Genomic DNA, 22,983 nt, shown 5'->3' on the forward strand with positions numbered 1-22,983 from the left:
TTTCAATGGACAGGTGCCTAAAATTAAATATGTAAATTCTCAATTCATATCAGAAAGGACACAAGTAAACAAGCGTATGATTAATGTCTTTTTTTTTTTCTTTTTTTTTTCATAAATATAGAAAAGTTAATTTTAGATTAACAGGCAAATTGTTGTTCTATTGCTTGATTAATGCTAAAATAATAGGAGATATTCAGTTTCTTTTTTCATTTCCTAACTAAAAAACGTCATACACACACTCATACAGTATCTTTTCAAACCGTTAAAACCCACTCTTACATAAATGGTCAAATTAAGTTGAGTGTGGTTTACATAAGAATGTTTCACAGGAAAATGTGTGTAATATTATTTTAAGTGAAAATAATGTATATAAAAGATGTATAAAAGAGATTCAATGTACAAATATACATGTTAATTTGTTTGAACATTCAAATCACATATGTTTTAAGCTTTCTAACCCTGTGTCTTGTGTCCTAAGGTACATCAAAAAGACTGACATTTGATGGAGCAAGAGCTGAGCTTGGGAAAGAGATCGGAACAATTTATCCCACTGGGGAGTGACAGAGAGGACAGAAGTTGTGTTGTGTGACCTCCTGCTCCAAAGCACAGTGCTTACACACACTGCACATCCAGAACTGGTACTCAGATATCATTCTTCCTGTCACTATACAGGTGGGCAACTTGCCCTCCGGCCTGAGAAAAACAGGAAGAGAGAGAGAGAGAGGTTCATTCATCAAGTCAGAATGCATCATCACACATGCTGAACCTTTTAACCAGTTTAAAATTGTTTTATTAACATAATTGGAAAGTTAATTCGCTGCGTCACCTTTTTGTGCTGATTAAAGGCCCTTTCACACCAAGAATGATAACTATAAAGTAAGACGGCATCAGCATCCACACCAGTGAGCGATTTTGTTCCGTTTATTATAAGCGCGCTCTGCAGGTTTGTCCTCTGGCGTTTTAAATGCTTGAGCTCTTTAAAGCAGGATGGATTCTGATTGACTGTCAATGCTTTTATCATTCATCAGCTGGAAGAAAATAGCTCTGGAAGTGATTCCAACAATATCTTTCCTCTGTGTCGTTATCGTAATAGTTTTGGTGTGGACTTTTTTTATCTTTAGAGTGATTTTTAGAACTATATTTATAGGTAACTATATTTATAGGTACTTTATAGGTATTATTATTAGTTATCGTCCTTGCTGTGAACAGGCTTTTTTTTACTCATATTCTCATCACATTAGACTGAAATAGGCTGAAACAGGAGAACTTTGCACGCATAAACAAATGTAATGCATTTAATTAATTATTGGAATAATTTTACCCTGTAAATGTGTGTGATGTGTATTCATCACTTCAGGGCTTTGCAAAGAAAGAATGCTAAATGACAGCTTCACTGAGGAAAAAAATAAGACTACTTAAGTTTGGAGTCAGTAAGATGTTTAAAAAAAAACAAAAACAAAAAACAAGGATGCATTAAATCATCAAAAGTGATAAAACAGACTTTTACATTGGTACCAAAAAAAAACTATTTTAAGCTCTTCTGAACTTTCTATTCATCAAAAAAATCCTGAAAAAACAGGAGTATTTTGATAAGATTTATTTTGATACCAACACTGATGATAATAAGAAATGTTACTTGAGCAGCATATTAGAATGATTTCTGAAGGATCATGTGACACTGAAGACTGGAGTAATGATGCTAAAAATTCAGCTTTGCCATCACAAGAATAAATTACATTTTAAAATATATTACAATTGAAAAAATATTTTTTTAATTGCAATAATATTTCAAAATTGTCCTGTTTTTACTGTATTTTTAATAAAATAAATGCAGCCTTGATGAGCATAAGAGACTTCTTCAAAAGCATTTAAAAAAAAAAATCTTACTGACTTCAAACTGAGTGTACATTTACTAACGTTCCCAATGTTTTACTACAGTTTACAGGGAGAACTGTGCTGATGTAATAATCTGAATGGTCTGGAAATTTCCAGTCACCCGGCACACCACAGTGATACGAGCCTAAGTCATACACACTGACCCTTACGCCACTGTCTCACACTATTTTACACTTGCGTCACTGTGACCTCACAGCTCCGTCTACAAGCCATAACAAAGGATCCGCCTCAATTATCGTTTAAACGGGGCCTGAGTTTCCAGCGGTTGTACGCTCAGTGAGGTTACATAGCACATCTGGCCTGCCTTACCCATCAGTGAGGCTGTCTCGCTGGCTTTGCCGGGTGTCTCTGGGGCTGTGTTTGGTGAAGATCTCCAGGGCCAGGTCTTCATAAAGCTGCCTCTGATCTGGAGTCAGTGCTTCCAGAGATTCCAGCTTAATAAAGGCACGTGAACACGTACCAAACGCACAATTAGCAGATGAGCAGATGGCTAGCAGAGAGTAAATCTCCACAGCAGGGATAATATCCTCATAGTCACGGAGATGGAGAGCTAGAAATGAAGAATAAAGTAATTATTGAATTGCTGTACACTTGAGGAACAAAAGATTTTACTAAGGGATGTCACGGCCACCGCCATCTAAAGCTCACTAAAAGGAAAATAATTTAATAACACTTTCAAATATGATTTTTATTAAATCTCAAAATGAATATACATATTTCATACTGTATAATGCTGTGAAACCTAATTTCACTTTTCACAATTTGTTTTTAGAGCTTTATTTTTAATTAACTTTAGGCAAAATTATATATAATTTTAAAATTGGCCATTTATTGGTTATCTGTCATGACATTAAAAGAATTACCAGCTTAATAATATTTATTATCAGAATTTTAATATCAGTGCAACTCTAAGCATTTTTAATAGATAATTTTCAAGACTTTAATAGAAGTATGCAATGAAAGCACAGCTGAAAGACAAAAATATTAACCCCCACACACACAAGCATGCACACCTCTTTCCCAGGTGGTCCTGGATATGATGTAATCTGTGGTTTACACATTTTGTCTAGACTTTCGTGTAAGCAAACATCTTTTGCAAGAGTGTATGTGTGGATTGAACGCTGTAAAGACTTCACTTTAAGTTTGTTTTCTCTGTTCAGGTGAGCGATTTAACACTTTATGTGCACAGGCAAGGCCAGACATACCATGCATGCATTCACACACACACAGATTTACAATCCTCAGAATATTCATATGGACATCATTACTGTGGTCTTACACAAACAGAGGAAAAGTGATAATGAATTTGTTCATATACAGTACATAGGACTTTGTTTCACCGCTATTTGTTTGCTATTAGTTGCTCACTCGTTATTGCGGTGCATTATGGGATTGAATGAATGCATCCGATAACGTCCACTATGGTTTGAGTCACTACTACAAATGGCTGCCCCTCAAACTGTGCCCTATTTAAGAGTATAAGGGTCAATTTCGGACACAGCCCTAGTGTTTTAAAGACAGTGAACATTAGGTTACCAGTTGACAAACCTCAACAGATTTCGCCCCAAAGCCACTAAATAATGTAAACATTAAGTGTGCATAGGCTATCACAACTCATTGGGTTTTTATGTGTCACCTGTCCTCATGGCTGCGTCCACCTTGCCATCGTACAGCTGTCTCTGCGCAAGCAGGAAGAAATGATAGGCCTCTGCCCCACGCCAGGCGTCATCCAGGATACGGCTGTCTGAAGACGTCTCATCTTCCTCTAACAGCCCTGCTAATGCACTGGTGGCCTAAAATAAATCACACACACAAATTACCCACCACTAGGCTGTAAATGAGCCCTTCATCACAACTGATTTCCTGCCCCTCCGATGCTGTCGGACTCTGAGTCAGGCTGCAGCTGCAGACCACGGCACTGAAAGTAACTTAACAACGACCACAGCTTTTTGCATAATAGAAAAATAGAAAAATCACAAATGATAAATAAACCTATAGTAGGTTAGCCCTTTACTAAATCTAAATTACATTCAGCAAGCAGAGCTTTTGGAAAGAGAAAACAGGAGTTTTTATTATATACTGTATGAGGATGTTTGAACCATTAAAATACCTCTGATTTCTTGCCCTTGGTTTTGCTTTGCTGTGAGCTTTTGATCTGGGTGTGGAAGTCTTCTACCAGCAAGGCAGCGAGCACATACAGCTTCTTCACTCGCAATGGTCTCGTTCTCTTTTTTGCCTCATCTTCAGCGATCTAAGGTGAAACAAAAGGGCTTTCCACACTTGAAATAGTTAACCCTGGGTCATTCTAAACCCCAGGTAAACTAAATCCTGGGTTATCATGCTTAAAGTTTCACACTGCTCATAATTTACCTGGGGTTAACAATTAATCCTGGGTATTCATAAGCTGATGTTTCACATTGTACATTCCTAAACCCTGGGTTAATGTTCTTATTTGCATATTTGGGGTGTCAGTGTCATTGGATAAACGCAGCACGTGACCTGTTTACATAGCTTTAGCATTGCACATCCTCGTATTGCCAACTGTACCATCGAGTTTATACTGAATGGACATTTCAGACTATAAAAGGTAAGAATGAAACGGTCTCTTCTTCACTCAAATTGTTGCATTTTTTGTCAGCATTTGACATTTTCCTCTCAAACACCGAATTTACAGTTTATATACAATGTGCAGTGTTTCTGTGACTGTCTAAAGCATGTGATTATAATGCACGTTATTGGTTAGCCGTTGTTAAGCATCTAGTCATAACATTCTAGCACCGCATCATTTCACACTATATAAGTTTGGCACCACAGTGCGGGGTTAACACTGCAAAAGCGGTGCTAACCCTGCTCCGGAGCAGGGTTTCATAACCTCGGGTAAAAAGCAGTGCTAGACCCGCTTCTAAATTACAAGTGTGAAACATTACTTTACCAGGGGTTAAAAGCGGTGTTTAGAACAACTATAACCTGGGGTTAAGCGCAGTGTGAAAAGCCCTGAGTGTGTCATCTAAAAATATTTTACAATTACAAAAACATCCTGACTTTAAATGTTAAGTGTGTTGTTTCTATTCCACTAACAGAAATGGAAATCTCACAAATGGGTTGGGCATAACAAAATTGGTTTAACAGAAACAAAACACTATTTTTTTCATTATGTCATCATAATTTTTGCAATTTTGTCCAGTGGAGCAAAAATTGAACATTACCTTTAAATGTGTCTGTTTGAGCATGAAAAAGGTCTGCAAATTTGCAAAGCACAAAGTCCACTCCGAAGGGAAGTATTCTCTATATCAGTAAGCACTGCTTCTGAACTCCCGGAATGTTTTTTTCCCGGAATGAACACGTCACAATATTCTGCATTTAAATAATTACCATCTAAGGCGTATGCAAAGGGGTCGAGACCTGGTTAAGTTGCGTTAGTAGTGTGTTGAAACTTTCATGGCTATGGTAAAAGGAGTGACATTTCCAAAACACGCTCGAAGTGGTTGACCGATCGAGCTGACCAATCACATTGCGCTTTTAGGAAGGAGGGCTTAAAGGAATAGTTCACCCAAAAAAATGAAAATTTGCTGTTAATTTACTCACCCTCAGGCCATCCAAGATGTAGGTGACTTTTTTTCTCCAATAGAACAATAAAGAAGATTTTAAGCTGAAACCGTGGTCCTCGTGATTCATATAATCGAAGTCAAAGAGTGCCGTCCCTTTGTTGTAAATCGTCTTGAAAAGCGAAACAATCGGTCTATGCAAGAAACTGAACATTATTACAACATTATTACCTGTAATTCACAGCTTCATCAAACGGTCCTGAGCGGGTTCATGACAGTCTGGTGCACGAGCTTCCTGTAGCATAATGACGTATAAGCTCAAACGTTGGGAATCTGTGAAGACAATCTTCCCAGCCTGAGATCGCGCAAGCAAACATAATCTTAATTTTTATATATAGGTTGCAGCATTCAGGATAAGCACAACTAAGTACCACTTTGATGAACAATACAACAAAAGCATCTTCCCTCTCTGTTGTAAACAAACACAGCATTAGCTCACGTGTGAGTTTGCTCCTGCACATACGTCATTATGCTACAGGAAGCTTGTGCACCAGACTGTCATGAACACGCTCAGGACCGTTTGCCAAGGCTGTGGATTAGAGGTAATAATGTTGTAAACAATGTTCATTTTTTTGCATAGACAGATCGTTTTGCTTCTTAAGACCTCAATGTACCACCAGGAGCCGCGGCTATTAATTTGTTTTGTCTGCCTATGTTTTTCTGAATCTTAAAGTGATGGCACCCATTGACTTCCATTATATGAATCACAGAGGACCATGGTTTCACCTACATCTTGGATGGCCTGAGGGTAAGTAAATTAACAGCAAATTTTCTTTTTTGGATGAACTATCCCTTTAATAGTGCTAGGAACTAAACAGAGCGTTACTGACAGACTGGGAAGAGAGGTGCTGCTACAATGTAAAATAATTGATTTTTTTTTTTTTCCTTTTTTCTTTACTTTAAATTATTGTCATCACTGGTTTCAAAATCTGAGGATTCCAAATGTCATTTGTTTTCTTACATAAGCTGATAGATACAGACATACCTTAAACATGAGTTTGGCAGCATCCAGAAAGTGATGGGCTTTTCTGTAGAGCTCTACAGCCTCTAGAGTTTTGTTTTTCTCCAGCAGATGTGAGGCATATTTTGACAGAAGAGGCCCGATTTCCTTCATACTGTGGTTTTTGGCAAGTTCCACAGCTTTGTTCCACTGAAAAATGCACACAATTGCTCATTTGTTTCGATGTTTTTAGATATCAAATATCTAAACATTCATCACACACAGGTTTCATGAGCAGATGAGTGTGATGACATAACAGCTGCAACTGGATCTTTCAGCAGAACTGATGATGAGCACTGTGATCTCTCTGAACCTCTCATTTAAACTAATGACAGAAGTGTCATTATCTCTCAATCGCCAAAAAGCTGAAGAAAAGGCAGTGAGTCAGAATGTATTCAGTGAAGAGAGGAAGATGTTTTTTGAGAAATGCATATTAAATAGGGCTGTCAAAGTCTAATTTTTTTAACACAGATAACACATTTATATTCAATTCAACATTATAATTTAATTATTTTCTGTGTGATTTCTAAAGATTAATTATAACTGTTGCAAGAGAAGCAGCACAAGTGTGTGTGTGTGTGTGTGTGTGTGTGTGTGTGTGTGTGTGTGTGTGTGCGCGTGCGCGTTTTTGTGATTTATGTGTTGTTTATCAGATCAGTACATGAAAGAGGAAATACCTTCTTTAATGTATCATTTATTTATAAATGAAATCCAGAGATGTTTATCAAATATAAAGTTTTATGCAGACTTTGTAAAGTGGAATTCAAGTATTAAATATAAAGTGAAAAATGGATTTGTATCTGCAAAAACCTCTTAGATAAATATGCAAGAATAAATCCATGAAAGTGTTCAGAAAGTTACAATATTGTTTAATATTATTTAAAGGGTCAGTTCACCCAAAAATGAAAATTCTGTCATTAATTACTCACCCTCGTGCCGTTTTACACCCGTAAGACCTTCGTTGATCTTCGGAACACAAATTAAGATATTTTTGTTGAAATCCGATGGCTCCGTGAGGCCTACATAGGGAGCAATGACATTTCCTCTCTCAAGATCCATAAAGGTACTAAAAACATATTTAAATCAGTTCATGTGAGTACAGTGGTTCAATATTAATATTATAAAGCAACGAGAATATTTTTGGTGCACCAAAAAAAAACAAGATAATGGCCTATTTCAAAACACTACTTCAGGAAGCTTCGGAGCATAATGAATCAGCGTATCGAATCATGATTCGGATCGCGTGTCAAACCGCCACACTGCTGAAATCACGTGACTTTGGCGCTCCGAACTGCGGATTCGACACACTGATTCATTACACTCCGAAGCTTCCTGAAGCAGTGTTTTGAAATCAGCCGTCACTGAATAATTATTTTGTTTTTTTTTGGCGCACCAAAAATATTCTCGTCGCTTTATAATATTAATATTGAACCACTGTACTCACATGAACCGATTTAAATATGTTTTTAGTACCTTTATGGATCTTGAGAGAGGAAATGTCATTGCTCCCTATGTAGGCCTCACAGACCCATCGATTTAAACAAAAAATATCTCAATTTGCGTTCCGAAGATTAACGAAGGTCTTACAGGTCTGGAACGGCATGAGCGTGAGTAATAAATGACAGAATTTTCATTTTTGGGTGAACTAACCCTTTAATTATTTTGAGTTTAGGTGTGAGAAATATATAATGTGTGTTTTCTATGCAAATGAGAAATCTTTGTTCTGTGTCTTTATTTTTTTTTTCTTTAAAAAGGAACCAAATACATTAACTAGAAAAAAATTATACAGTTTAATCAGAAATATTTTAATCTATTGACATCCCTAATTTACTGTAATATCAATATAATTAATGCAATTAATATAATATTAATACACGCTAAACCTTTAACATTCATAACATATCAAAACCATACAACAAGCTAAAGTTGTGTAGGTTTGTGTATGAACTCTCACCTGGTTTAGATGCACACAGGCATCCACAGCTGCTTTGGGCTGGTTACATTTCAGAAATGCACTGACAGCCTGCTCACACATTCCCACGGTAACAAACATCTGACCAATGTCCTACACACACAAACAAACAATGAAGCACAGTTCAAGGCATTTTAAGATAATCTGAACCAAACATTGCTGATTGGTCTGCTGAGAAAGCATAAGAAAGGAGAGAGAAAAAAAGAGAGAGCACCCACTGGTAGCAGTTTATGGTTTTCTGGTAGGGAGTTTGCAAGTCTCTCCAGACCATCATAGTCCTCCAGCATATAATAACATTCAGCCAGACGCTCCTGATTACGACCCTGCAGGTAATACTGGACTGCATTCAACCTGTGGAACAAACATACGTCAAGTCTCTGTGTTAACAATCAAATAAAACACAATTTAACAGTAAGTACACAACCAGTCAAATTTGGACACACTTAAATGTTTCTTATCATTTTAAAACCTTTTGATTTAATGGCTTACTGTATGCATAAAGTCAAAATTGACAATTGCTGTAGAATTGTTATAGAATATTGCTGTATTCATTATAAATTATTTATCCAAGCACATCATTATTTTTAAAAAAACGCATGTGTCCTCGTAATCTTTACTAAATATAACATCCCATCCCACTTGCAGTGACATCTATTCTCTGATGACGTGCATGTTTGCCGTGACAATAGAGAAGAAAAGGCTATCGCAAATTCCATTTCATGCGGACTTTAAACGAGTGTATGACACTGAAACAATTATCGTACGACAGACATTCAGCTGCGTGGCTTTGCCTGGACAAACACACAAAGCACATACACATACATAAACTCATATGCACATCTGAAAACACCTATACTTAAACAACCTACCATTTCTGTCTGTCTGCAAAGTAGTCTCCAATGGCATTGTAGGCCTGCTCCAGAAGAGAATCATCAGAGTCACCTGATCCTGTCTTCAGCAACTGCAGAACCCTGAACCAATCACCGAGCTTTATACGCAAACTGATCGCCAAATCCCTAAAGAGACCGGGGGGTGGGGGGGAGAAAGATGAACATTCAAAAATAATTGATTTTTGTTGCTTTTTCAATTTAGTTAATTAAAATGTTGGCCATAACCACATAAACAAAAATCCAGAGCAGAAGCAACAGAGACACATTTGGAAATTAATTTGAGTGTTGTTTTTTTTAAAATCTAAAAGTCATCCATCTATGAAGCTTATTTAAATTAGTACTCCATTAAATTAAGATATGGTAATTTCTTGTTGTATGCCAGGAAAATATATAAATGGCTATTGTTTGGTAAAAAGCCAAAAATCGTAAAAAAGGATGTAATGTGTAATGTAGAAATATAAATTAGTAACATTTGTAATACAGTGTTCAAAAGAGACTTCATCAGCAAAGCATAAGTAGTGCACACTGTATATGTTGCATGGTAGTACATGTCAGTTTGAATCCTGCCCAGTAAAACATTTCATATTTGTTAGAATTATTTACGTACTATTATAGTATTTATTAATATTTTGAATTAGCTTTATTTATATATATATATATATATATATATATATATATATATATATATATATATATATTACACACAGTATCTCACAGAAGTGAGTACACCCCTCACATTTTTGTAAATATTTGATTATATCTTTTCACGTGACAATACTGAAGAAATGACACTTTGCTACAATGTAAAGTAGTGAGTGTACAGCTTGTATAACAGTGTAAATTTGCTGTCCCCTCAAAATAACTCAACACACAGCCATTAATGTCTAAACCGCTGGCCACAAAAGTGGGTACACCCCTAAGTGAAAATGTCCAAATTGGGCCCAGGGTGTCAATATTTTGTGTGGCCACCATTATTTTCCAGCACTGCCTTAATCCTCTTGGGCATGGAGTTCACCAGAGCTTCACAGGTTGCCACTGGAGTCCTCTTCCACTCCTCCATGACGACATCACGGAGCTGGTGGATGTTAGAGACCCAGCGCTCCTCCACCTTCCGTTTGAGGATGCCCCACAGATGCTCAATAGGGTTTAGGTACCCTCTGCTTCTTTAGCAAGGCAGTATTCATCTTGGAGGTGTTTGGAGTCGTTGTCATGATGGAATACTGCCCTGCGGCCCAGTCTCCGAAGGGAGGGGATCATGCTCTGCTTCAGTATGTCACAGTACATGTTGGCATTCATGGTTCCCTCAATGAACTGTAGCTCCCCAGTGCCAGCAGCACTCATGCAGCCCCAGACCATGACACTCCCACCGCCATGCTTGACTGTAGGCAAGACACACTTGTCTTTGTACTCCTCACCTGGTTGCCGCCACACACACTTGACACCATCTGAACCAAATAAGTTTATCTTGGTCTCATCGGACCACAGGATATGGTTCCAGTAATCCATGTCCTTAATCTGCTTGTCTTCAGCAAACTGTTTGCGGGCTTTCTTGTGCATCATCTTTAGAAGAGGCTTCCTTCTGGGACGACAGCCATGCAGACCAATTTGATGCAGTGTGCGGCGTATGGTCTGAGCACTGACAGGCTGACCCCCCACCCCTTCAACCTCTGCAGCAATGCTGGCAGCACTCATAAGTCTATTTCCCAAACACGACCTCTGGATATGACGCTGAGCACGTGCACTCAACTTCTTTGGTCGACCATGGCGAGGCCTGTTCTGAGTGGAACCTGTCCTGTTAAACCGCTGTATGGTCTTGGCCACCGTGCTGCAGCTCAGTTTCAGGGTCTTGGCAAACTTCTTATAGCCTACGCCATCTTTATGTAGAGCAACAATTATTGTTTTCAGATCCTCAGAGAGTTCTTTGTAGTTCTTTGAGTTCCAGTATGAGAGAGTGAGAGCGATAACACCAAATTTAACACACCTGCTCCCCATTCATACCCGAGACCTTGTAACACTAACGAGTCACATGACACCGGGGAGAGAAAATGGCTAATTGGGCCCAATTTGGACATTTTCACTTAGGGTGTACTCACTTTTGTGGCCAGCGGTTTAGACATTAATGGCTGTGTGTTGAGTTATTTTAAGGGGACAGCAAATTTACACTGTTATACAAGCTGTACACTCACTACTTTAAATTGTAGCAAAGTGTCATTTCTTCAGTGTTGTCACATGAAAAGATATAATAAAATATTTACAAAAATGTGAGGGGTGTACTCACTTCTGTGAGATACTGTATATTATATATATGTGAGTGAAGCATGCTTGTCCACAGAGATTTCACACAGCATAAAGATTTAATTTATCATCTCCTGTGTGTACCTGCGGTCCATGTCCAGGTACATCCTCTCTGCCTCCTCGAACCTGCTGAAGTAAGCAGCTACCTCGGCCTGTTTCATGGCTTCACTCTGCAGGTTGCTCAGTCTCTTCACAAATTCAATGCCCTGGTAGTCCCTACAGCGCACAAACGCCTGTTCAGCCATCTTCAAATCCAGCTTCTGCAGTGCCGCTTCTGCCAACAGACGCCTGGAAGAGCACACATAGATACAACTTACTGAATTTTCAAGTTGTCAAGTACAGAAGGTCTGAAATTTCACACTGAAGACCTCAAATATCCATATTTCCAGAATCTGACACATTAGTTTTGATGAAATTTGTAATTTAAAGTATATGTATTTGTACAGTATTTGATTTCATTAAAGATTTCCCTCACTTAAAATTGCTTAAACAGTTTAAACACACTTAAAATTGCTAAAACATCATCAAAATGTGGACATTAACAAAATGACTGATAATCTTTCAGCTGCATATAGCTAGGTCTGCTTCACTGAAGGCACTTTAGACTGACAGTTTTGGAGAACTGAGTCACAGAAAGTGGACAAAGAGGGCGAAGTGAGTCTTTCTGGGATCTTTTCATGTGCTCATGGAAAGCTAAGAAAACCTCTGACCTCTGACACATTGGCATGTTAAGGATGAGCAAAATCAAACAACAGAGCCTCTGAGCTCACACACTTGTATCCAAGCAAACACACACAGATTGAAAGAGAGAGCTGACACATGGCTCTTGCTTTCTTTACACCATATTCCTATAGGATTCCTTCTCCAGTTCCTGTCTGACAGTATTAACAGCAACTTTCCTCACTTGATAATGCACTAAATGTACTGCCCAGTACTAATGTACTGCCTACATTTCACCCCAAAATCATGTCTAAAGTAGACTATCAAAATAAAGTGTATCAAATTCTTAAATTCTGAATATAAGAGAGTATAAATATAATGAGATAAATTCTAAATATGAGATTTTGCAAAATATAAAACATGATAAATATTATAGAGTATGGGGTCAAATGTGACCTGGATGTGCTCTTGACTGATTTTCAGAGATTCTGTTATAAATGATTCTCTGTTTTATGATCAGATAATTTTGAGTCACTAAGCTCCGGGAAGGTTCAGTCCAATGATCCAGTAAGCAAATTCATTTAAACAATCAGTCCAAAACAGCAATAATGTACAGAAAACCAGACTGATTACATCAGAGATGGCAAAGAGATTAGAGACTCGCATTGCGTTTTCAGTGAAATATTCATTCCACAGTGTGTCCTGTCAATAATGTATGTTAGATGAAGGTACAGTGCTTTGAAGCACTGGTGAAGAACATTAAACATAAGCTAACATGACACTAGGGTTTGCCTACCCTTTTCTGTAGCAAGAGTCCAATCTGAAATTCCTCCTTGTGCTGTGAGAACTGACAGAGCCACTAAAACTCCAGAGGGCTCCTAAATCAATAGAGCCGCTCCAAAACTTTATGGTTTTGAAGGTAACATATCTCTCTTTCTCAACTCTGTCTTAGATGATTATTTATTTTTTTTAAATGAACCATAAATAACTGCCTTTTTATATTACAGTTCATTTTATTCCACTTTTTACAGATTTCCTTTTCAATGGTCAGGCAGATACACTAGGAAAACGCTCTCCAGAACTTTGCTGCCTTATTGGTTTTATCTTGTTCTGCCAGTGCCAGGATCATCATTCAGATCATAAAACTGTACTTCACACTTCATTCAGACTATAAAACTGGAGCCCATACTTTCCACTTCCAGGACACAGACAAACACGACTCAAATCTCTAAAATGTATAATAAACAGACACTCACTCACAAATAAACAAACCCACACAGCATGTTTTAGAACACTCTTCCATACTACCTAACTATGCTTTTATTAATGTATTCCTTTTTGTGTGTGCAGCTTTGCTTGAATAAATAACCAAACTGCCCCATTTATTGTGTGGAATGCGTGTCTCTCTCACCAGAGGCGCGGATGGGGATTGTCCTCAATAAACTGAGAAGCATCTTCAATTCCAACTTTCTCAATCAGCGCCCTGCTGTCCCTCAGTGAGCGGATCTCAAAGTTCATTAAATAATCTTTATTTGGAACCTCTGGATTCTAAAAGATAAAATTATATTCAGGGTTCACACAACTTTGGACAAATTAATAGGATTTATTTTAAAAAAAATCATTTTATAGAGATTATCTATACTTAATTTAAAAATAAATATTTTAGAGCAAATATTCACTATAACATTTTCCATGACTTTTTTTTTAGTCCTGGAAATTTCAACTTTAAAAATTCATTAATATTCACAGGTTGAAATAAATTCATAATCACAACAAATTAAACACATATTCCAACCAACCTTCATAATCTCATCCAAAAGAACAGATTTGATCTCCAGATCCTCAAAGTGGCAGATGAAGCCAGATGTTTGAATTGGTTCCTGTAATCAAACACAACACAAATATGAGCTTGTCAGGAGTGAATACTCACATTAGTACTGCTGTAAATTAAAAAAAAAAAACTGAAGAATTATTATTATTTTTTTTTTTATTTAAGTTCAGACTGGTTATTTATGAGAATTCACTTTTAATATTAGTGTGAATATTGTGCATAATGTGTGAACAGAACCTGTAAACCACACTTCCTGCTTTTTTTTCCTGTGCAAGACGAAAAAGGATCTGTTAAATCTCTGCAGTGGGTGGTCTGATCTACAGGCCATGTGTGCTGTGGTTTACTGTGTGTGTGTGTGTGTGTGTATGTGTGTGTGTTCTTGTATATATGGTTTACAATTGTGTATAATGACATGAGTATTACAACTTCCTGTGTCCTCATAAACCAAATGGCTTAACAAAAATACTAAACAGTTTTTGTTTTGAAATTTAAAAAAAAATGCCAAAGGTTTGATGGGTCTGATGGGTAGGTTTAGGGGTAGGGTTAGTGTAAGGGGATAGAATATACAGTTTGTACAGTATAAAAACCATTACGCCTGTGGAGAGTCCCCGTAAACCACATATACAAGTATGTGTGTGTTTAATTGAAAATGCCAGCACTTCCTAAACTCTGTATACATAAAAGTACAGTGGCTTTAACAAAACTCTCAATCTTTCTTTCTTTCCATTTATGTGTTTATTCCAGTCCAGGTGTCTTTGGAATACTCATTTCAACATACTACGATTTGGGACACACTAATTCTAATTTCGAATACTATTTAGGACGGATAGTATGTGAATTGGGACAAAGCGTCTATGTCTCACCTCAGGGTCCAGGTTTCTGAAGACATACATTCTTGTTTTCTCCATCATGGAGAACAGATCTGGGTTATCATTAGCCCATTTCATATCCCAGACATCCTTGCGCTCGAATTTAGATGGGTCTCCAGCTGTGGACCCACCCTCTGCGTCCCCTGACGAAGCCCGTGTCTCCACATCCAAAAACGTCAACACGCCCGTAATGTCAATTATAGCCAGTCGGCTGGAAACATAAAATACAAGCAAGTTAAAACAAAAAAGAGTGATTAGTCAAAAAATGATGGTGCTGATATGGTCTAGAGTTACAATAGGATAGGAAGACAGAAGAAAAAAAAGAAAAGAGAGGGAGAAATCAGACCTGGAGTTGCAATTCAGGGACAGCTGATATGGTCTGGATGTGAGAGCATATTTCTGCAGGAGGTTGATATTGGGCAGGCTGTATCTTTGTAAGATACCAGACTCACGACCCTGCAGGCATCACAACCACATGTCAAACACACAGAAGCTTTGGGTTGAGAAAGTATGTGTTCTTGTGTAAATTAGACTTACCACTAGAAGCATCTTGTCTGATGCTGTGATGCAGCAGATCGGATCTCTGGTGGCCTGAAACAAACGAAACAAACATGCATCACTCTCATCACCCTTTCTCAGGGAAGTTGCTTGAATGTATTGGAACAGGATGATATTAAAAAGGTGGGTTGCAGTCTCCACACATAGTGCAAAGACGTATTTTCTGACATTTGAGTCCCTTAGAAGAGTTTCTGATATATAAAAATGAAGCAGATAAAAAAAAAATACAACAAAAGTACAAAATAATTCATAAACCGACTGAGCTGAGCAGTGTTATGACACTTTTCCCCACTAATCCTCTCACGAGAGGTTGAGAGAGCCACAGGTGAGTGTATGTGATGAGTGTACTCACTGTGAAGGCTTTGGCAAAGTTCAGTGTCCCATCCGATGTTCCGCTTGGACTGTCATCGATGTGATAAACCCTAGAGAAGAAAGTCAGCAAGACAGAGTGAAAAGAGACAGTGTGTGGGTAAAGTGGAGCAAGAGAGGTATTGCCTCAGTGTATTTCTATCATGTAGAAGGGAAACAGAACACTGGGTCTACTCCTGGTCTGTGTGGGTCGCAGAATTTCATCACACAACCATGAACGGAACATTTCTAAACTGCTGCCGTCAGCGAGCATACCCTCACACCGCATCGATAGACAGACAGGCAGACAGGCCTGCCCACAGACTGTACGCATTAATAAGGAACACCGCTTGAGCCGATGAAAGCTTACATATTACACAGATCTGTCACTTTCATTCAGCCAATGAGTCTGAGACATGGGACAAAGCATGTCCTACAACTTCAACTGCAGTTAGCTTTTGAAGAAGCTACATTTTCACTTTGAAATTAATTTGAGATTATTACTAGAACATTCTTATCACAAATGTACAATTTTATTAAATTTCTCCTAATTGAATTAAAATTTCTATTTCAAATACATTCTGTTCTTTTGAACTTTTTATTCATCAAAGAATATTGAAAAAATTTACCCACAAAAATATTAAGCAGCAGAACTGTTTCAACATTGATAATAATAAGATTTTTTTCTTGAGCACTAAATTAGCATATCAGAATGATTTCTGAAGGATCATGTGACACTGAAGACTGATTTACACCTCCAAAATGTCAGGTGGTACAACTATCCGAACAAATAAACAGACTAAGAAAACTTTTTAAAATGGTGTCTTATTAATGAACAATTATAAACTAAATATTATGGCATCATTTTACGTTTGAAACCTTTCATATAAACAAATTTTATAAATATCAGTAGTTTTAAAGCTGTTGAGACAATTGAAAAACTTTTGTCCAGCAAATTGTACATTTCTCAAATGTCACAACTGCATATATGGCTCTTTTATTATGAATTGACAAGGCAATAACAGTAAACAAGATAATGCATCATCCAGAGGACCACACTGATCCTTATGGCAGAGTAAAAAGGTTTGTAGATCTCTCTCAAATATTGGTAAAAACTGCTAATTTCAAGTATGTGTAGGTTGGTACACTTTCCATGTCAGGTGGTTTGAAATGTTATTTAACAACTGAAACTTGTTTAAACACATTGTTCATGACTCAAAAATACGCATTACATCAGTTTTGAAAAGATTTTTTAAAAACACCTTTTTGAAGCTTTATTTGTCAATTTTTTGTATGACAGGTGACCTTTGACCCTCACCTCTCCCGGCCTTCCTTTCTTGTTTTGGCGACCTGGTTGATCTCAAGAGCAGTGAGTTTCTTAGCCACACGATACTGCCAAACGTAAAACGCCTCCTTAGATGCGGCGATCACGTGAGTCTTCGTCATGGTGACGAACAGAGGGTCTGTGACAGAAGAAAAGTGAACAAAAACATTTGGGAAAGAACATCTAGAATGCAATTCATTTCACACGTTTTAGGGAATGTGGAAGAAGAGAAATTCCTTTAACCGTTACATCATTACAAAAAACAATCAGGTGACAATAGCACATCTACTTATCAAAGCTGACTGTTTAAGGTTTCTGTGATTTCGAGGGCTGTTGAAAATCACACAAACCTCTATATTTAGATTGGGATTCAGGGACAATGTATATCAATCAGATTTCACCTAAAAATATGTTTTTCTATGAGTAACTACAGATTCTGTTGTGTGCTACTGTTCAGGCTCTGGAATCTGTCCACAGAGAGATCAGGGTGAACGTCTGTCCCTCCCACAAATCTGCTCTCCCAACCAGGGGAGGAATTTAGCGGGATGCCTGCGAGAGTGAGAGGAAAGGAGCCGGGATTCCCACCGCAGCTTTCACACTGTGTATGTTGGCCGTCTGCTTGCTTATCATCAAAGAAACAGTTCTGAATTAAATATGTTACATATAATTCAATACTTTTTGATTTGTCAATGGCCGCTAAAGTGAAACCATAGCTGTATCTCTCATACCACATTGTGTTACAAAATAAAAGTTTTAATACTGTGCACTTGTATATTTATTATCTTCAGATTCCTGATGGCCCTGGACTGGAGTTTATTTTGCGATAATGACCGGATGACTAGGCATGATGTCTTATGAATAGAATCAGTGAGTGTGTCATATTGCTTAACTCACCGACGTCAATATATTTGGAGTCCTGTGGTGTTCCAATGGAGTTACACAACACCAGAACATACTGTGGACAGAGGACAGACAGGCATCTCTTTACTGTATGGGTACACGTCACTAAACAGCATCAAGGAAATATCTGAGAGGATTCTTTTGCAGATGTTTATAATACCTTTCTTCTGCTAGACCGATCCTTTGAGGTGTTTTGATTGGACAGCTCATTAAATGCCTGTGGTAAAGTGGTTGCTTAAGAACAGCTTTCTCAAAGTTCAATTTAATGAAATTCTATATTAAAATATTATGTCTTTCTACTGTAGACTGTTCTCTGTCCTACTGAATGAAACCCTGGTTCAGAGCTGCTATTAGTCATTTAGTCTTTACTTTGTGATATAGTCACATCTGTATGTTTGATCAGGTTTCTCATTGTCTTTGAAAATGGCTACAGTCATGTAGTACTGTTAACTCTCTCCTGACTGTAACTTTCTGCTGTCCATGATCAGAATGCACATGGTATCATTTTCACAGCTTTTTATTACACTGGAATTTGATAGGTGACTTTACCATAGCTGATCCAGCCTCAGCCTCAGTGTCCTCCTGTTTGTAAAATGATAAAAACATCAAAGCATTTGGTGCAACACAAATCACAGATATGACTAGTAAACACACTAAATCAATTTAAAACAATATTCTCTTGTTAAACTTAAGAGATCACAGTTTTAGTACCTGTGGATGTGTGTCATCTGCTTTTGTTGCCAAGATGCAATAATCTCCACAGGTGGTGATGGACATGAGACTCCTGACATATTTTACAAACTTCTCATTATTCTTAGTGTCCCAGAACACCACACTGTACTCCAGCCTATCAGGCCGTGTGTATGCATACACCACCGTGTTACAGCAGTAACCCCACTATAGAGACAGAGTAGGATATTAGCTCAGAGACACTAACTGTTTTTTTTTTACAAAATTGTGTCTTATAGCCATTATTTACAGCTAAATTACTTTGTAATCTGGCCGAATGTTGGCAAAGTAAATGTAGGAATCTACAGCCAGGCCAATTCGGAGTCCTCCACCTTCCCATGATACAGCAGTCATCTGCTTTCCAGGAACCTTCAGAGTCCGCAAGTGCTAGACACATGGTGATATCAGTTATCAACAGGAACAAAAAAATTCTTTTGAACTTGCTAGTCATCAAATATTCCTAAAAAAAAGTTATAACAGTTTCTATAAAAATATTAAGCAGCACAACTGTTTTAACACTGATAATAATAAGAAATGTTACTGAAGCACCAAATCAGCATATAAGAATGATTTCTGTAGGATCATGTGACACTGAAGACTAGAGTAATGATGCTGAAAATTCAGCTTTGCCATCACAGAAATACAGACATACAACTTTCATAAGTGACTTTCAAAAAAATTACAAAAATCTTATCAACCCCAAACTTCTGAACAGTAGTGTATGCATGACAAGATGTATTATATTTGTAGAACTTTTATAACGTATGCCTGTACAATAAATGAGCGTGATCTGTACTCACCTCTCCAAATGGAGTGTAGAAGTGAACAACATTTATGTCTTTCTCTGCTCCGCTGTTTCTGACTGATCCTGCTATAGCTAGAACACTGCCACAGTGATTCCACTGGATACTGGCCACATGCCACATGCACGTCTCAATGATCACAGGACCTACACACATAAGCACACACAATCAATAATTCCAATTTTCTTTCTCTTTCACATTCATATTCAGAACTGTACTAGAATGTATGACCCCAGCATGCACAAAGACAGATAAAGAGTCACTGATAAATACATAAACTCACTGTCATCACTCTCATGCCGCATCACTTGGCAGTGCCCATTAGTAAAGCAAACGGCCAGGCAGGGGCAGTCTGGCTCCAGATACCCCTCTGTGCCCGGGTACCAGTGGATACCTGCTATACTGAGGGCACCTGTTACATTCGCCAAACAACTCAAGGTCATCTTCATCTGGGCACAGACACACAAACACACACAAAGAGGAAATATGTGTTTTTACACATTTATTTACTAAAGCGCTTTTCACACTGCACTTAACACCTTTTACCGGAGGTTATGAAACCCTTCTCTGGAGGGATTATCACCTTGCATTGCTTGTGCAGTGTGAAACAATGCAGAGTTAGAATATTACAACTAGGTGCTTAGCAACAGACAGCCAATCACGTGCCTCATATTCACATGCTCTGGACAGTGTTTCAGAATTTGAGGGGAAAAATTTAAAATTGTGATGTAACATCAAATGGAGCAAAGAAGAGACTGTTTTATTCTTACCTTTATAATCCGAAAACTTGATATTACAGTCGACAATGTATAATATGAGGATGCACAATGCTAGAGCCTTTATGTAAACAGATCAAGTGCTGCATTCGTCCAATCAGAAACAGCATCTTATGAATACCCTTGTTAACCCCGGTTAAATTATGAGCAGTGTGAAACGTGAAGCAAGATAATCCAGGATTCCATTTACCCATGGCTTAGAATGATCCAGGGATAAACATTTCAAGTTTGAAAAGCGTATTAAGTGTATTTCCAGGCTGTCAGCACTTACAATGAAGTTTCCCTGGTTGTCGTAAATGTGGATCTCTCCATTGGCCATCCCAAACAGCAAGATCTTACTGTCTGGAGACCAGGCCACATGTGCCAACTGGGTCCCCTTCAGTTCTTTACCCCAGATCCTGTTCCCTGTTAGATCACACAGGTAAACAAACACACACATTTATAATCACACAAATAAAATGTTCTTGCATGAAAATGTAAAACTATATAATAAAACAACAAACATCTACATATTGATGGCTTTGTTGCTTTTTAAGAAAATTATAATAATTTGGTAATATAATATAATAATTTAAATTTGAAATACTAACCATCCACCGAGCCCACGATCACAGCACCGTCCTCATACACAATGCAGATCTTCAGACCATCAGCATTCCAGCTCATGCTCCTCACCACAGATTTATTCCTGTTATTAATCATTTCTTCATACCATGAACCTGTTTGACACACAAAGTCAAAGTTAAAGGCTGCATATTAATTATAGAAAAATGTGTCATCATTTACTCACCCTCATGTTGTTCGAAAACTGTATGACTTTCTTTCTTCTGTGAAACATGTAAGATATTTTGAAAAATGTTGGAAACCAAATCATTTTGGTGACCACTGACTGCCATTGTATGAACAACAACAACAACAAAACATTTCTCAAAATATATTTTATTTTATGTTCCAGAGAAGAAAGAAAGTCGTTTAGGTTTTGAACAACATGAGGGAGAGTAAAAAGTGACAGAATTTTCATTTTTTTTTAATAAACTTTAAGATATAAGTAAAATACTTTTTAAATATTACAGTACTTTCTTAATGTTTGGTTATAGGACTGTGCACCTTTGTAAAGCATCCAGACAATGATGAGGCCGTTCTGGTCACTGGTGGTCAGTTTCTGATACTGTTCATTCCAAGTCACAACCTGCACTGCACCTGCGTAACCAAATCAAAGCTCAGAGAAACAGCACACAAAAAAGAAGCTAATACAAAACACACAGACACTGTACTGACATCACATGTCTCCTCTTTCTTACCACTGTGGCCCTCCAGTGTCTGATTCATAGAGAGGTTGCTGGGAGCAGCCAGGCCTTTCAGTTTGGCATCATCTGGGAAAAATAAACATAATTTAAAAATTAATTATTGGTTGACTGATGCATTTCATTCAAGCATGTATAGAAATAAACAATTCACAATGTTTCTCACATTTTGTCTGTCTATATATATATAGAAATACTGTTAGTTCCAGGTTCCCACCTGTGTAAGTCTCAAGTTTGAGAACTTTTAAAAGGCCATCCTCTCCTCCACAAGCGATGAAACCCTGATCTTTGTTCCAAGACACACACTTTAAAACCGTATTGTTTGGAATCGCAATCTGAGGACACAACAAACAGCAAAGCCAACAGCCCTGATAAACAGGTAATTTATGCAGAAACAGCTGTCATTATCAGCAAAAAACGCCTTTTTAAGAAAAATAACTGAAAATGCTGCAGCTAATCTGCAACATAAACCCGCGTTTAATCAGAGAATATTCACATAACAGTAATAACACTATTCATACAGCATGTCGCGCTTACCTTCTTACTGAGATAAATAAACATCTTTGCTTTAGCTTAGCTTGCTAGCCTGCCACACCGTTTATGGACCGTTTTTGGATGCTAATTAAGTTTTTTGGTCCCGATTACTTTGGGTGATTTCAGCGCTGTCTTCATTTAAAGGAACCGTATAATAAATCCGTTCTTCAAGGCATTTGAAATTTCTGTGTATTTTTCAGGCGTGTGCGCTGCTGTAAAACGGTTTGCTTGGTTTCTAGGTAACCAAATCCCGGAAATGGTGTTTGATTATAGCGTTCATGGTATGTGTAGTTCTCTTAGTAACTCTCAACTCATAGCATTGTGGTACATATTCTTTTCACATTAATCGTTTGTGATAATATTATTGTAAATTATTGTCAAATTAATTATTTGAATAGATTCTAAGCGTTGTTATAATTATGGGTTTTGGAAAACTGACAATTTGAAAAGCTGACATTTCCTGCAGTGCGACCTGCTAAACTCCCTCTCAAAGTATTTAAGCAGCATTTTTCCTAGTTATTCAGTAATATTGAGTTACAGGGACTAGTAAAGGTAAAGTGGTAATTTAAAAAAAAACTTATACAGTACTTTTATAGTTACTGTCACAACAGTAAGACTCTAAAATATCAACTTACCTTATAAATAATAAAATAGCTTAAGATTTTAAGGTTGATTAAAAAAAAACAAAA

The 22,983-nt window shown here is 37.5% G+C and overlaps 1 protein-coding gene across 2 annotated transcripts; it reads right to left on the reverse strand.

Moving 5' to 3' along the window:
- Window positions 1-182: 182 nt before the first annotated feature.
- Window positions 183-22,540, reverse strand: wdr35 (WD repeat domain 35). 2 transcript variants are annotated; one of them, XM_051917945.1, is made up of 29 exons: window positions 22,298-22,540; window positions 21,978-22,095; window positions 21,758-21,829; window positions 21,564-21,656; window positions 21,047-21,175; window positions 20,728-20,861; window positions 19,964-20,129; window positions 19,678-19,826; window positions 19,139-19,264; window positions 18,860-19,045; window positions 18,698-18,730; window positions 18,309-18,365; window positions 18,143-18,203; window positions 17,243-17,387; window positions 15,929-15,998; window positions 15,556-15,609; window positions 15,365-15,474; window positions 15,013-15,229; window positions 14,118-14,198; window positions 13,730-13,866; window positions 11,743-11,946; window positions 9,343-9,489; window positions 8,692-8,824; window positions 8,456-8,566; window positions 6,487-6,651; window positions 4,007-4,147; window positions 3,533-3,689; window positions 2,206-2,446; window positions 183-693 (listed from the first exon to the last, which is right to left on the reverse strand). In XM_051917945.1, the coding sequence occupies exons 1-29, from the start codon at window positions 22,319-22,321 to the stop codon at window positions 543-545; spliced, it is 3,612 nt and encodes a 1,203-aa protein (XP_051773905.1). In that variant the 5' UTR covers window positions 22,322-22,540; the 3' UTR covers window positions 183-542. The 2 variants fall into 2 exon arrangements, with proteins under 2 accessions (XP_051773905.1, XP_051773906.1); XM_051917946.1 differs by lacking the exon at window positions 18,309-18,365.
- Between the last annotated feature and the right edge of the window lie 443 nt (window positions 22,541-22,983).

This window comes from Ctenopharyngodon idella, chromosome 13 (genome assembly GCF_019924925.1).
Source record: "Ctenopharyngodon idella isolate HZGC_01 chromosome 13, HZGC01, whole genome shotgun sequence".
NCBI lineage: Eukaryota > Metazoa > Chordata > Actinopteri > Cypriniformes > Xenocyprididae > Ctenopharyngodon > Ctenopharyngodon idella.

What these genes read in the sequence shown, in the direction of transcription:
- wdr35 (XM_051917945.1), bottom strand. Translation starts at nt 22,321, where the DNA reads ATGTTTATTTATCTCAGTAAGAAG. An exon ending in CAGACAAGATGCTTCTAGTG is followed by an intron (nt 15,475 to 15,555) that starts GTAAGTCTAATT and finishes TGATGCCTGCAG; the next exon opens with GGTCGTGAGTCTGGTATCTT. An exon ending in CGAGACAGCCTCACTGATGG is followed by an intron (nt 694 to 2,205) that starts GTAAGGCAGGCC and finishes TGTTTTTCTCAG; the next exon opens with GCCGGAGGGCAAGTTGCCCA.